The 13,081-nt window shown below is 37.4% G+C and overlaps 1 protein-coding gene across 1 annotated transcript in view; it reads left to right on the top strand.

The window, feature by feature from the left end:
- The window catches only part of LOC150081507 (centrosomal protein of 78 kDa), a 206,933-nt gene that overhangs the window by 68,323 nt on the left and 125,529 nt on the right, over positions 1-13,081 (top strand). The window contains exon 5 of the mRNA XM_090380226.1: positions 41-215. Within this exon, the coding sequence (XP_090236352.1) occupies positions 41-215 (175 nt within the window). The remainder of the gene's footprint in view (positions 1-40; positions 216-13,081) is intronic.

The following is a 13,081-nucleotide window of genomic DNA, read 5'->3' as shown; positions in this document are numbered from 1 at the left end:
TTCCTCCCTTCCAATCATAAAATTAACTAAATATTTTTAGTTTCAGACAATAAGACGTCATGGTGAAGCATGGAAAGAAAGTTTGAGATACCAGAAACCACATCTGGATGGTATATCAGGTATTGCACGTATTACCTTGAACAACAATCCTGATATTGGCAATCAAGGTGCAAAGGTTTTAGCTGGAATTTTATTGGATGATTTATGGATTAAAGGTATTCAGTGTGTTTTTGTCGATAATAATTTAAATTTTTTTAAAGTATAAAAGCAATAAAAGTTCTTATGCAAAAACTAGGGTAATAAAGTTTGTTGTTAAGTGACTTCACAGCTAAGAGTACTGCCTATTTTATATCACTATTTTAAAGTGTCTAAGTTGTCACGTGCTTTTGAAGAATCTTGCTTATTTTAATTTTTATTAATAATTAATTTAGTGATTGATTAATGTACCCAAACTGTCATCATATTGTTGGCAGTTTAATTAATTGTTGCATGCATGCATGGGCTGTACTGTGCTTGTATGTCATTAGAAACATATAGTAGTAGGCGAAAAAAAAAAAAATATATATATGTATACTCTTTATAACAGTGACAGTTCTAATACGAGGTCTGCCACAAAATTAATGAGACTGATTTTATGAAGAATTTTACTGTAAAATTTTCTACAACTGAAGGTTTTCTCCTTCAGTGTAGCTTCTTTAAGAAGCTACACATCACCTCCACTGCTCTTTCCATCTCTGGAAGCAGTGCTGAAAGTCATCTTCTATGGGGTTCTTCAGTGTATCAGTTATGCCAATCTGGATGTTATCTGTCCCAAAATGTGATGCCCTTTCAGTTGATTCTTTATCTCTGGAAAAAGAGAGAGAAGTTACATTGTGACAGATCCGGGAAATACAGTGGCTGTAGGAGCATTGGAATGTTTTTGAAGGTCAAAAACTCCGTAACAGACATTGCATAGTGTTGAGTGCGTTGTCCTTTTACAAAATTCAGTTTTTGGCCTTTTCAGGTCGAATGCACAGAAGGCTCCTCCATAACAGTTTTAGGACTTTTCAGTACCTTGAGGCACAAACTCTTTGTGCACCTCTTCATGCTAATCAAAAAATAAAACAGATGAACATCGATTTGATTCTGGATTTGCTCATTCATGCTTTCTTTGGACATGGTGTGCTATTCTTCAGTCTGTCTTTTTGTTTCTGATTGGTACTCAGAAATTGACGTTTCATCACCTATTATCACTTGCAGGAGAAACGGGCTCAGTTTCATCATGATAACAATGTTGAGTTAGGTGATTGTTTTTTGACATCATTTTCACACAAATTTTGCACATGCCCAAATGATCTGTTAAAATGTCATGGATGGCTTGGTGACTCGTGTTCAGCTTATCTGCTGTCAAACTCGTGGTCAACTGTCAGTCAGAGACGTTCAGAACCATTACCCTCCCCACATTCTCCTTTTTTGTTGAGACAGGTCTCCCTGCACATGGTTCATCTTCAACAACTTTACATCCTTTCAAAAAAGGCCTTGTTCTATTGGGAAACTTAGGCTCAGGATAAAATGTGATTTCCATAATCTCGTTTTAATTTTTTGTACACTTTTGTCGTGCTTTCATTGGGTTTTACACAAAATTTGATGGCATAACATTGTTCAGTACTCTTCCACTCCATATTTTGTGATACAGTCAACATATATGTAATTGTTAAATTCACAATGGCTCAACACACACTGAATGTAACAAGATACAACTGCACTGTGTAAAGGTGGATTCAACCTACATGCTGATAAGTGGCATGCATGTGCAGTGCTACCATGTCGATTTTTATGAAATCATTCTCATTAATTTTGACATATCTTGTATAATACAGCATTAGTATGTCAAATAATAATGCATTTATGATATATGAGAACAAATCAAATGAAAACTAGAATATTTTTTATCCTTAACTGGTACTTTATTTTTCAAAAAAAAATCCCTGCAGTTTAAGCACTTATACCATCTGTACATCAGATTTTTTTATGCCTTGCTCATAAAAGTCTGCTTCTTTTGGAAACTTTGACTACTTCCTTCACTCAATTGTCTGTGTGGAATTGACATCCTGTATAATTTTTCAAATTACAGTGCAACAAGTCTGGCTAAATGGAGGATGTTCAGTCAATTTGCATTACAGTTTCTGAATGCTTGTCATAGTTGTTGTTGTTGTTGTTTTTGGTTTTTAGGAGCATTAGCAACTAAGGCCATATTGCTTCGGGATATGCAATGGTCATTCTCTGACCTTTCCGCATTTGGTGGTGGCGTGCTCGAACCCCAGTCCAATCAAGAAGCGTGTGCTATGCACTGCTGCTCCTTCCTACCTGGCTACAGAGGCACCTTTGTCATAGTGTTGAGCCTTATGTTGTCAGTGCAGGCTGTTTATTACCTATATTGTGGCAATTGAATGTGTATATATAGTGTATTGCCTAAGTATATGGACATCCCAGGGATTCGGGAATAAACCATTACCATCATCTACATTGTCAGGAATAGTATAAAAGCAAACACGTTCACACGTTAAAAGTAAGCAGATCAGCAAAATACAGCAGCTAAGTTGAGACATTGAACTTAGTGATTTCCAACAAGGAGTCATTCTAGGATGCCATATTAACAGTCAGTCTATTTGTGCCATTGCAGCAAAATTGCAACATCCTAGATTAATGGTGGCAGGTGATGTAATTACCAAATGGAAACAGCATGGTGCTTCTGCAGCCAGGAAAACCTTTGAGTAAGCCACAGAATTTGACAGGAAAGAGACTGGATGATATTCAGAAGAATGGTAAGTAGATCCTGTCAGTCTTCATCAAATATTCTAAAGCGGGAATATGAGGAGTCAACAGGAACTCATATTAGTACAAGAATTATATGGAAGAGCTGCAACCAAATATCACAGCATTAATTTGCCTGTGCACAACTCATTATAATTGATCCCTGGAACATTTTAAACCTGTGTTGTTATGTAGTGAATCACAGTACAGTCAGTCCTCGTATAGCACAATAGTTGTGTTCCTAGAAATCCTTGTGCAGTGCAAAATCGTGCAATATAAATAACAGGCCCTATGGGAAAATAGGGTTAGGTGCCGATCACCCAAGATTGAACACACATTTGTAACCAAAACATTACCAAACACAATAAATAATCGTAATAAAATATTTATGTATTTTATTACAACTATTACGTTATAGTCGTGTTTGATTTTCTATCCAAACAGATGATAGCCGTTCCATCTCTTCCAATTCTTTGTGTCTTAATCTAATGGATTTTAATTACACTTTGAGTTGTTCCTGCTATGAAAGTTGTTTTTATTTTCTCTGCATTCTTTCTAATTCTCGGTGGTCTTAATTTCACTCAAAGTGTTTCAAAATTTCATATTTTTTCTCTACCAACAGAGGCGGACTGGCCGTAAGCCTTACTGGGGAAACCCCGGTGGGCCAGAGGCCAGAAGAGGATGGAAACCAGTGTGATTTTGGCCATAAACGCTAGTATGAGGCTGCTACAAATTTTCCCGGGTAAGAATTTTTGACCCAGTCCGCCTTTGTTTATCGATATTGCTTTTCTTTCTCTCTCTGCATCTGTAGTGTCTTCACCAGGATGCTTCCTTTTCACCCCTTTTAAGTATTTTACTCATTTTTAGGGAATAAAGCACAATTACAAAATGAGGAGGCATGCTTTGATACATAACCAACATATAATAAACACCATAAAGGCAGAGCCACATTATGAACACCTCACTAGCTCACATTTTACTAAAACACATTTCTGGGGGTCACTACCATAAAACAATAAAAACTATTTCCAGCTGCGTTTCTTCTAGTGAAATCTGTTATAAACTGGTAGTAAACTCGATCTAATTGCATTTGTGATAATACCGATAGCTGGAATTGTGTGGGTTTTTACGTTATTATGGCGAAAAGCGTTTGTCCTTCACCGATATAAAAAACATCAATACATTTTCGGAATCTTCTCTTCATTCCTATCATGTTGCGTTCAGTTGGGGTGATTCCGCATTCGACTGCCATTTCTTGTAAACACAAAGGCAAATTGTGCATAAACGAATTCGGTTAGTGTTATATACGATATCATTCCTCTATTTATAAATCGTGTATGATCGAATTCGTGTAGTGTAAACATGTTATACGAGGACTGACTGTACATGGTTTCCAATCTGATGTCTGTGTTTATGTCTGGTGGCTGCATGGAGAGCATTATTTACAGCACTGCAAAGTTTAGCGGAGGTGTTATCACTGTCTGGAGTCGTTTCTCATAGTTGAGCTTGAAATATTGGTTATAATTCCTGGAACAGTGATTGCCATGCAGTACCTTGATATTATGGACAATTCTTCTCTACTTATGCTGCTGCAGCAGTATGAAGAGCACTTTTCTGTTTTAGCACAACAGTATACTGCATAGCCTAGTCACTTGGTTTGAAGATATGGCCATGCAATAGCTTGAGTGGCCTGCCCAAACATCTGATCTTAACTGCCATTAAACACATTTGGGATGAGCTGGAATAATATTCCAGCTCATCCCAAAATCTTCTGATCATGGACATATTGTTCATCTCAACTCAGCTACTGAGTTAGTTAGTTCATCCCAATTCAGCTATTGATTGTGGACATATTGGCCTGGTTTTGGGCCCATTATGTGCAATTAAGACTAAAGGTTACTTTGAAACATGTAGGAGTTTATGGTGATGCAGCATATATCAGCATATCCCAGTGAACCGACCAGCTCCTACACACTATGGCATTTCTCATACAGAAAAGTTTGTCAGCTGTTTTATTGAGTGCCCACTGATGAAGGGACAATAATCTCTGAAACAATCTGGATAATGGCACTAAGAATAAATTGCAATTATTTCTTTTAATGAGGAAGTGCTTTTATATGAAGGGCAATTTGTTGTGATTTGTTTTACAACATGATATATATGTTCTATTTCTGGTTATATTCTGGCACAACCACAAGATCAGAGAAGTTTACAATTATTCATTTCAACAATGAATACAATCAACTACATTTAACAGTGATTTGGGCTTGAACTACAGTCCACTGAGCACACTAGCATGTTAGTGCACTCTCATGTTTGTTGGCATTTCTCATATTTTGGAATATTATAACTATTGAGTTTTTAGTTCTTAACACAGGGTGCCTAATTACCTACTGTTGAAGGAAGAGTAATCCCTGAAATGGTCTGTCTACAAAGTGACACTCACTACATGGACAGACTATTTCATATGAGAATATATAGCAGTTTAGTTTTCTTCATAGGGAAGTGTTCACGCTTCTTGATTAGACCGGGGTTCGAGCCCGTCACCACCAAATACGGAGGATGCGGGAAGGTCAGGGAATGACCACCGCATGTCCCGGAGCAATATGGCCTTAGTTGCTAATGCTCCTAAAAACCAAATAACAAACAAACAGGGAAGTGTTGTATTTGAAGGTTGAGTTTTAACTCACTGTGACTGGCTTAGCGATATACGTTGTAGATGTATGGTGCTTTTACGTGCAAATTCAGTTTACCATTATAGCTATGTGCAGAATGATGCATTGATTTACATGTTTTATTTATATTGCATTTGTATTATATAAATTATCAGGTGTCAGAAGATTATGTTAGATATAAGCTAGTCTGTAATCAAGTCACAAAGGAGGTAGTAGTAGTAGTAATAGAGGCATGTGATGCAAGAAAGCAAGTGTATGAGCTTATGTAGCATCAGTCATAAAAAAAAAAAAAAAAAAACAATTTCACACAGCCATTCCATCTAAAAGTTTGTTCAGTTCTTCCTTGAATTTATTTAGGCTGTCAACTTCCGCAGTGACAGATTGAGGTTTGTTCCAGCAATTAACCACCTGCTGGCTAAAGGCAAATTTCTGCACATCTATTCTACAATTGTCTTTCCTCAGTTTGAATTTATGCCCCCTTAGGTTCGTGATCTTGGGGTGGATGGGATCTATCCAGTTATGTTAAAGGAGGCAGCAAAGGAAGTAAGCAATCCGTTAGCCATAATTATGAGAGCTTCCTTGGACTCAGGGGAGAGGTACCCACAGACTGGAGATGTGCAAATGTAACCCCAATTCACAAAGGAGGATCAAAGGCTGACACAAGTAATTATAGACCTGTGAGTTTAACTTCTATTCCAGGAAAATTAATGGAAGCACTGGTTAAAGAAGCACTGCAGGATCATCTTGGCAAGAATTCAGTTATAGCTTAGACACAGCATGGTTTTGTTAAGGGAAGGTCTTGCCTGACCAATTTGATTGGATACTATGATGTAGTCACAAAAGAATTGGATGCAGGGAATAACTTTGATATTATATATTTGGATCTTAGAAAGGCTTTTGATACTGTTGCACATGGAAGACTGCTGCACAAATTGGAGCAGTGTGGCATTGGTGGCAAATTATTGCTATGGATAAAGGGATGGTTGAGTGGCAGAAGACAGAGAGTGGTAATTAATGGACACTGCTCATCGTGGACTAATGTTATTAGTGGAGTCCCTCAGGGTTCAGTGTTGGGTCCATTGTTGTTTTCTGTATTTATAAATAATATTGATGATGGTATATCAAGCTTAATGTCCAAGTTTGCAGACGATACAAAGGTTGGCAGTGTTGTTAAGGATGCTACTGACGCTATGCTGCTGCAACAGGATCTGGAAAGATTGAGCAGATGGGCTTGAGAGGTGGCAAATGAAGTTTAACATCGACAAATGTAAAGTATTACACATGGGAAACAGCAACCCCAGAGCAACGTATCAACTCTGTGGTACTACAACTGACAGTGGTAGAGAATGAAAAGGACCTGGGATAATTGTGCAGGCAGATATGAAGTTCTCTGAGCAGTGCAGATGGGCTGCAAGAGTAGCTCATGGTGTCTTATCAATGATATACAGGAATTTTTTTAGCAGGGATAGGGAGGTGATTATTCCCTTGTATAAAGCAATTGTCAGGCTGCACCTTGAGTACTATATACAGGTTTGGAGGCCTCATTTCAAGAAGGATGTAGAGCTGCTGGAACGAGTACAGAGAAGGGAAACAAGGTTAGTGAACGGAACGAAGGGTTGCTCTTACGAAGAAAGGCTTAAGTTTTACAAATTACAGTGTCTGGAGACTAGGCACCGGCGAGGTGATCTGATAGAGGTGTACAAAGCCTTGAATGGTTTGAGCATGCTCAATGCTGATGGGATACTGTCTCTTGCTCAGAATAATCAACTGAGGGGGCATAAATTCAAATTGAGGAAAGACAGATGTAGGATAGATGTGCAGAAATTTGCCTTTAGCCAGTGGGTAGTTGGTTGGTGGAACAGACTTCCATCCCTTGTTGTGGAAGTTGATAGCCTAAATAAATTTAAGGCTCAGCTGGACAGGTATTTTGAATGAATGGAGGGGTGAAGTGAAAGGGTTTTTTTTTTTTTTTTGGCTGATGCTGCATAAGCTTGCTTTCTTACATCATATGCCTCTGCTAATGCTAATCTAAGTAAGTGGAAGAATCCCACCAGAATTCAGTGTGCTCATCCCATTCAAGGCCTTGTACACCTCAATCAGATCACCTTGCAGGTGCCTGGTCTTCAGCCACTGCAATTTTCAAGAATTTGTGCCTTTCTTGGTAAGAGGACCACTCTGTTCCCCTCACCAATCTTGTTGCCCTTCACTGTAGGGTGCCTCCATAGCCAGGTGGGCAGGAGCAGTAGTGTGTAGCACACTCTTCTTGATTAGACCGGTTCGAGCCCGTGAGCCACCAAACACGGAGGATGCGGAAAGGTCAGGGAATGACCAACGCATATCCCTGGAGCAATATGGCCTTAGATGCTAATGCTCCTAAAAACCAAATAACAACAGCCATCAGTGTTGATCCATTGGTGGCATGTACTCGATTATGTTACCCATTTGTGGACAAATTCATTGGAAAAGTTTGGTGAAACTCAAGCAGTTGCTCTTGACATTCCAAAGGGTTTTGATTGTGTTTGGCATAAACATCTTCTATATAAGTTTCCAGCTCATAGATTGTAGACTGTTTCTTGTAATTGGGTATCCAGTTTTCTCTTTGACTGTTCACTGCAGGTGATTGTAGACAACTGTTTTCTAACTTCTCTACTAATATTGGTGTTTCCCCATGGTTCAGTTCTTTTTCACACTCTTTTTCTGTTGTATATTAATAACCTTCTTTCATTGATTGGAAATCCTATCTATAGTTTTGCTGATGGTAGCACATTGCATTTCACATTCCAGTTTGAGAAACTTAGCCCAGCACAAACAGCTTCAGCTTCTTGAATATCCACTATCAATTCCTTAAATGCTGATCTTCAAGTAATTCTCCAGTGGGGCAAAGATAACTTAGTTAATTTCAATCCTTCTAAAACTCAGTTCTGTCTTATATCTCACAAAAAAAGATTCTTCTGCTCCTATGCTTATCTTTGATGACACTCAGGTTTCTAGACAAAATCACATATCTGTATTAGGGATTACCCTGACTTGTAATCTTTTGCCATAAGCACATCTCAAGTATTGCTTCTTTTGCATCTAAAAAAGAGTGTTTTCTCTTTTGCTCACGGTTTTACTTATCTTTTAAACAGGTACTCACTCTGTACAATTCTCAAATCCACCCTACCATGGCATATTGTTTCCACATCTGTGGCTCTGCTCTCATAACCTCTCTCTTTGGCTTTTAGACTCCATTCAAAAGAGGGAAGTTAGGTTATTTAATGACCCATCTCTTACAAAGTCTCTCCACTCTCTGTCTCATAAATGTTCTGTTTTTTTCTGCATGCCTTTTTTATAGATACTTCCATGGGCACTGTTTTTCTGAATTGGCTTCTATTATTCCCCTTCTCTCTTCCAAAGCAGTCCGAACACATGCTGCAACCGGTCATCATCCTTTTGCTGTCCAACTCCAAACTCACAGGACCAACTTTTCTTCTTCCTCATTTATTCTTTCAACTTCTGTTTTCTCTACCATTCCCCCTTGCTCATTCATTAATCTACATAATTCTGTTAATTTCCTTAGGCCCACTTCCATTAGTAATCATATAAACTCCACTGGGATTCTGTCAGTACCTACTGCCTTACTTCCCTTCATTTCCTTTAACACTATGATTACCTCTTGCTCATTATGACTGGCTCCAAGCTGTCTTGATTCTTTATTTCTGCATTATAAAAATGAACTTTCTGCAGCATGTTTAACCCATATAACTCACTTATATATTTCGTTTATCTCCCCATGTTATCTTTCCATCCCCTCTAATAATTTATTCTAATTCTTTCTTCATTATATTTGTACTAGCCACTCCCACTGCACTAGATAGATTTGTTCCAACAATCACTTGCTGTATGGCTGAAAGAAAATATCCACTCATCTATTCTACAACCACACTTTTTTCAGTTTAAATTTATATCCCTATGTCTAAGAAAGAGTATCCATATTTGTATTTCTAAGAAAGAGTAAGGATACTTTAAGGCTTTAAATTAGTTCAGTTACTCAATTTATTTAAAGCCTTAACATTTCGGTTGAGTCTCCTTATACTGGCTTCCAAGCTCGCAGGTTTTAGAACTGAATCTTTTATGGTAACAGTACTCTTTTGGGTCCTTGTCTAATCTTGTTGCTCTTTTCTGAATTTTTTCCAGCAGATCCACATCCTTCTTAAAATTATGCTTTCTGACCTGTATGCAGTTCTCAAGATGTGGCCTAACCATTGCTTTATGTAATGGGATAATTAACTCCTTGTCCATGCTGGAAAAAATTCAGCATTCGTGGATGGCGCCCCATGAGCTATCCTAGCATGCTGAGTATACTGCTCAGAGAACTTCATGTCAGACAGTTTGTATTGACTGCCAAGTCTTTTTTGTTCTCCACCATCTTGAGTGTGTGCCACCTAGATGGTATCAGATAAACACAAATAGTAACTACAAGTAACCCTTGTATAACATGGTTCCTATCAAATGTCGTGTTGTGCGAAACTGTGTTATACGGGACTAAGAAAAAGTACAAAAAGGGGAATTACATTCCAAAATCTAACAAAAATACACTACAGCAAGCCCTCAAATGCAGTTCACTTTAAGCTGATTCGCCATAATGCTCTTTTACAGATTGCATTTTTGGCATATTTAACGAAATCGTTTCATTTGATGGAGTTGATAGCTTGAAAATGAATAGCAAAACAACATTAAATCATTTCCCATGCCACACTCAGTGAAATTTTCTCACACGCTAATTTAATTGCAGTACAGTGATATTCCGTGTATCCAAGATCAACATTTTAAAAAATGATCAAGTATATTGATTGTAATATTTGCCTTATATGCATTTATCTGAAGTCTAATCGTAACTCAATACAGTATTAGACATTGTGCGTAACGGACAGTTTACTTGAACATTGTATCATAATTAATGCAACCAATGCAGTTACATTTTTAAAGAGTTAATAAGGGCGGATAAGAATGAAAAAGCAACAATGTCTGGATGCAGTATGAAGACTACAAATGTAAGAAAAAGACTGAATTTGAAAATGAAATTAGACATTTTGAAGCAAATTGATTCCGGTCAACGACAAACGGATGTGTGCCATAATTTAGGACTGGCAAGTTTAACTGTAAGAACAATTATAAAAAATAAAGAATTAATTTTAGCCGCAGGAAAGACAGCTGTTCCACTGCAAGCAACTAGGGCTAGGCCGGCTATTAGAATTGAAATGGAGAGAGAGTGACTTTAGCTAATTTTATTGAAGATAATATCCAATGCAGAATTCAGTTAAGTTAAATATTATAAAGAGAGAGAGAGAGAGAGAGAGAGAGAGATTAGCCTATATGATGATCTGAAGAAAACTCACCCAAAAAAAAAAAAATGTGGAACCAGTTAAAACTAGCAAGGGCTGGTTGAATAGACTTAAATCCGTGGAGAAGCCACGCCACAAGTGCAGATCAAGGAGCCGAAACTTTCAAAAAAGAACTTGTTAAAATTATTGAAGAGGGGTATTATGTGTTATACTTCTCAACAAGTTTTTAACATAGATGAAGCAGGATTTTTTTGGAAATGAATGCTTAAAAGAAGTTTCATATTGAAAGAAGAAGAAAAACATGCCAGGTTTCAAAGCGGCGAAGGATCAGTTGACTTTATTGTTGGGTGGTAATGCTGCGGGGGATTTAAAATTAAAACCATTTTTAGTTTACCAGGAAGAGGGCCAAAGTACAACCCAAAATCGACACATTTTTCATGATTAAATTCATCAATTAAATTAAATCAATTAAATCAGTTTAGATCAATTAAATTCATGATTTTAATTGGAATTTTAAGTTTAATTTTGATACATAAGTAATTACCACATAATTATATACCTATGTAATGCAGAATATTTTATATATACAAATATTTGAATATTAAAAATTTTGACCTACATTTGTGCATCTTTTCACTACCATTTATTAGTGATTAAGAAATATCCTATGTCGCCGACTGCAACTCACAGATACATATGTTACCTTATGGGAATGCGGCGCTTGCTTAGCGCAGATTCACTTTGCGCTCTGTTTTTCTGGAATGAATTGTCAGAATTAAGCGGGGGTCACCTGTATTTCATTAACAAAATGTTAACAAAACTAACAAAAATGCACCATTCTAGATTTCGTGTTTATTCTACTCTCTTTAAAAAATCAGTAATCTGGATTTGTTTGCTGTTGCTTGATAAATCTTTGAATTTTCATCATATGGAACTAAGCATTTTTTGAAGCTCCCTTTTGAACTTCAGACTCCTTTCATTCAAGAATCTGCTTTCAAAAAATAAGACTCTAATTGCTCAGCTAAATTTATGCCTTCCCGTATGCTTTTTAGTGTAAAATTTGGAAGTTTAGAATTTTCATCTATGCTATCATCCTCTGAATTGATTTGGTTTTACCTCCAATGCCATTTCCACCAAATCCACTTTGCCAGCCTCTTTTTCTACCAGTAATTCTTGAACGTCTTCAGTAATCATATCTTTTTAAAATTTTTTTTAGGAGCATAGGCAACCAAGGCCGTGTTACTCCGTGTATGTTGTCTATAAATTGCATGTGTCTTGAGGTCAATTTTCTGTTTTGCTGGATGAAAAACCCGAGATTCTGGGAGAAAAAACCATGCTACCCTCGCCTGAGCCCGACTAACTCAGCTACGTTGTGAAAATTCCTCCCATCATCGACGGGATTCGAACTCAGGTCTTTACCACCCAGTGTGGGAGGAGGACGATTCTATCAACTGTGCTACCCACAAGGGCTTCAGTAGTCATATCATCCAAACCTTCCCCCCCCCCCCATTGACGTAGCAAGCTCTACTATCACACTGATTCCCTTTTCTGCCAGTTCAACCATATTTACTGAATGAACTGATTCTGGTCATACATTTTTCCACATGCATTTAAAGTTGACGGATTTACTTTTTTCAGCGATAAAGCTATGATTCTGATACAGTCCACAATTGAGAAATGTTTTCGTGCCTCCATTACTTCAATAGATTCGGAATCAATTTTTTTCCAAAATCCACTGTAACGATTTTCTGATGGAGTGAGTTTTAAAGGTGGATATAATGCCTTGATCTAATTGCTGAATCAAAGAAGTTGTATTAACTTAATACAACTGTGGTGGTAGTAACAAAACTTCAACGTTTGGATGACTTAAATCTTTTGGATGGCCTGGTGTGCTATTCAATAGTAATAAAACTTTGAAATTAGATTTTTTTTTCATAAGTTCAAGAACGAGCACAGAATGTAACATGGGGATTTCCCAACAAAATAAAATACAGGGATTTCTCAATATTTTTTTTTGACTAGCGAGTCAACAGCGGGGATTCAAAAAGAGTGGAAATGTTGAAAAATTACATACAACATAATAGCAAAGTTTCCCCTGCACAAAAGCTCAAAAATACCCTGTTATTCGAGGTTTACCAAAATTCTCTAACTGCATTAGAGTGAAACCGCGTTGGCTTGACACACCCAGGGTCCTGAGTTGGATATCATCATTCTTCTCTTCTAGGTGATTCCCTTCTACTTCTGACTCTCTCTCTCTCTCTCTCTCTCTCTCTCTCTCTCTCTCTCTCT

The sequence above is a fragment of the Mastigoproctus giganteus genome, chromosome 8, assembly GCF_048544385.1.
Source record: "Mastigoproctus giganteus isolate SK-2022 chromosome 8, ASM4854438v1, whole genome shotgun sequence".
NCBI classification, from domain to species: Eukaryota; Metazoa; Arthropoda; class Arachnida; order Uropygi; family Thelyphonidae; genus Mastigoproctus; species Mastigoproctus giganteus.
Note: the sequence above shows the minus strand (reverse complement) of the source record. Positions and strands in the feature narration are given on the sequence as shown.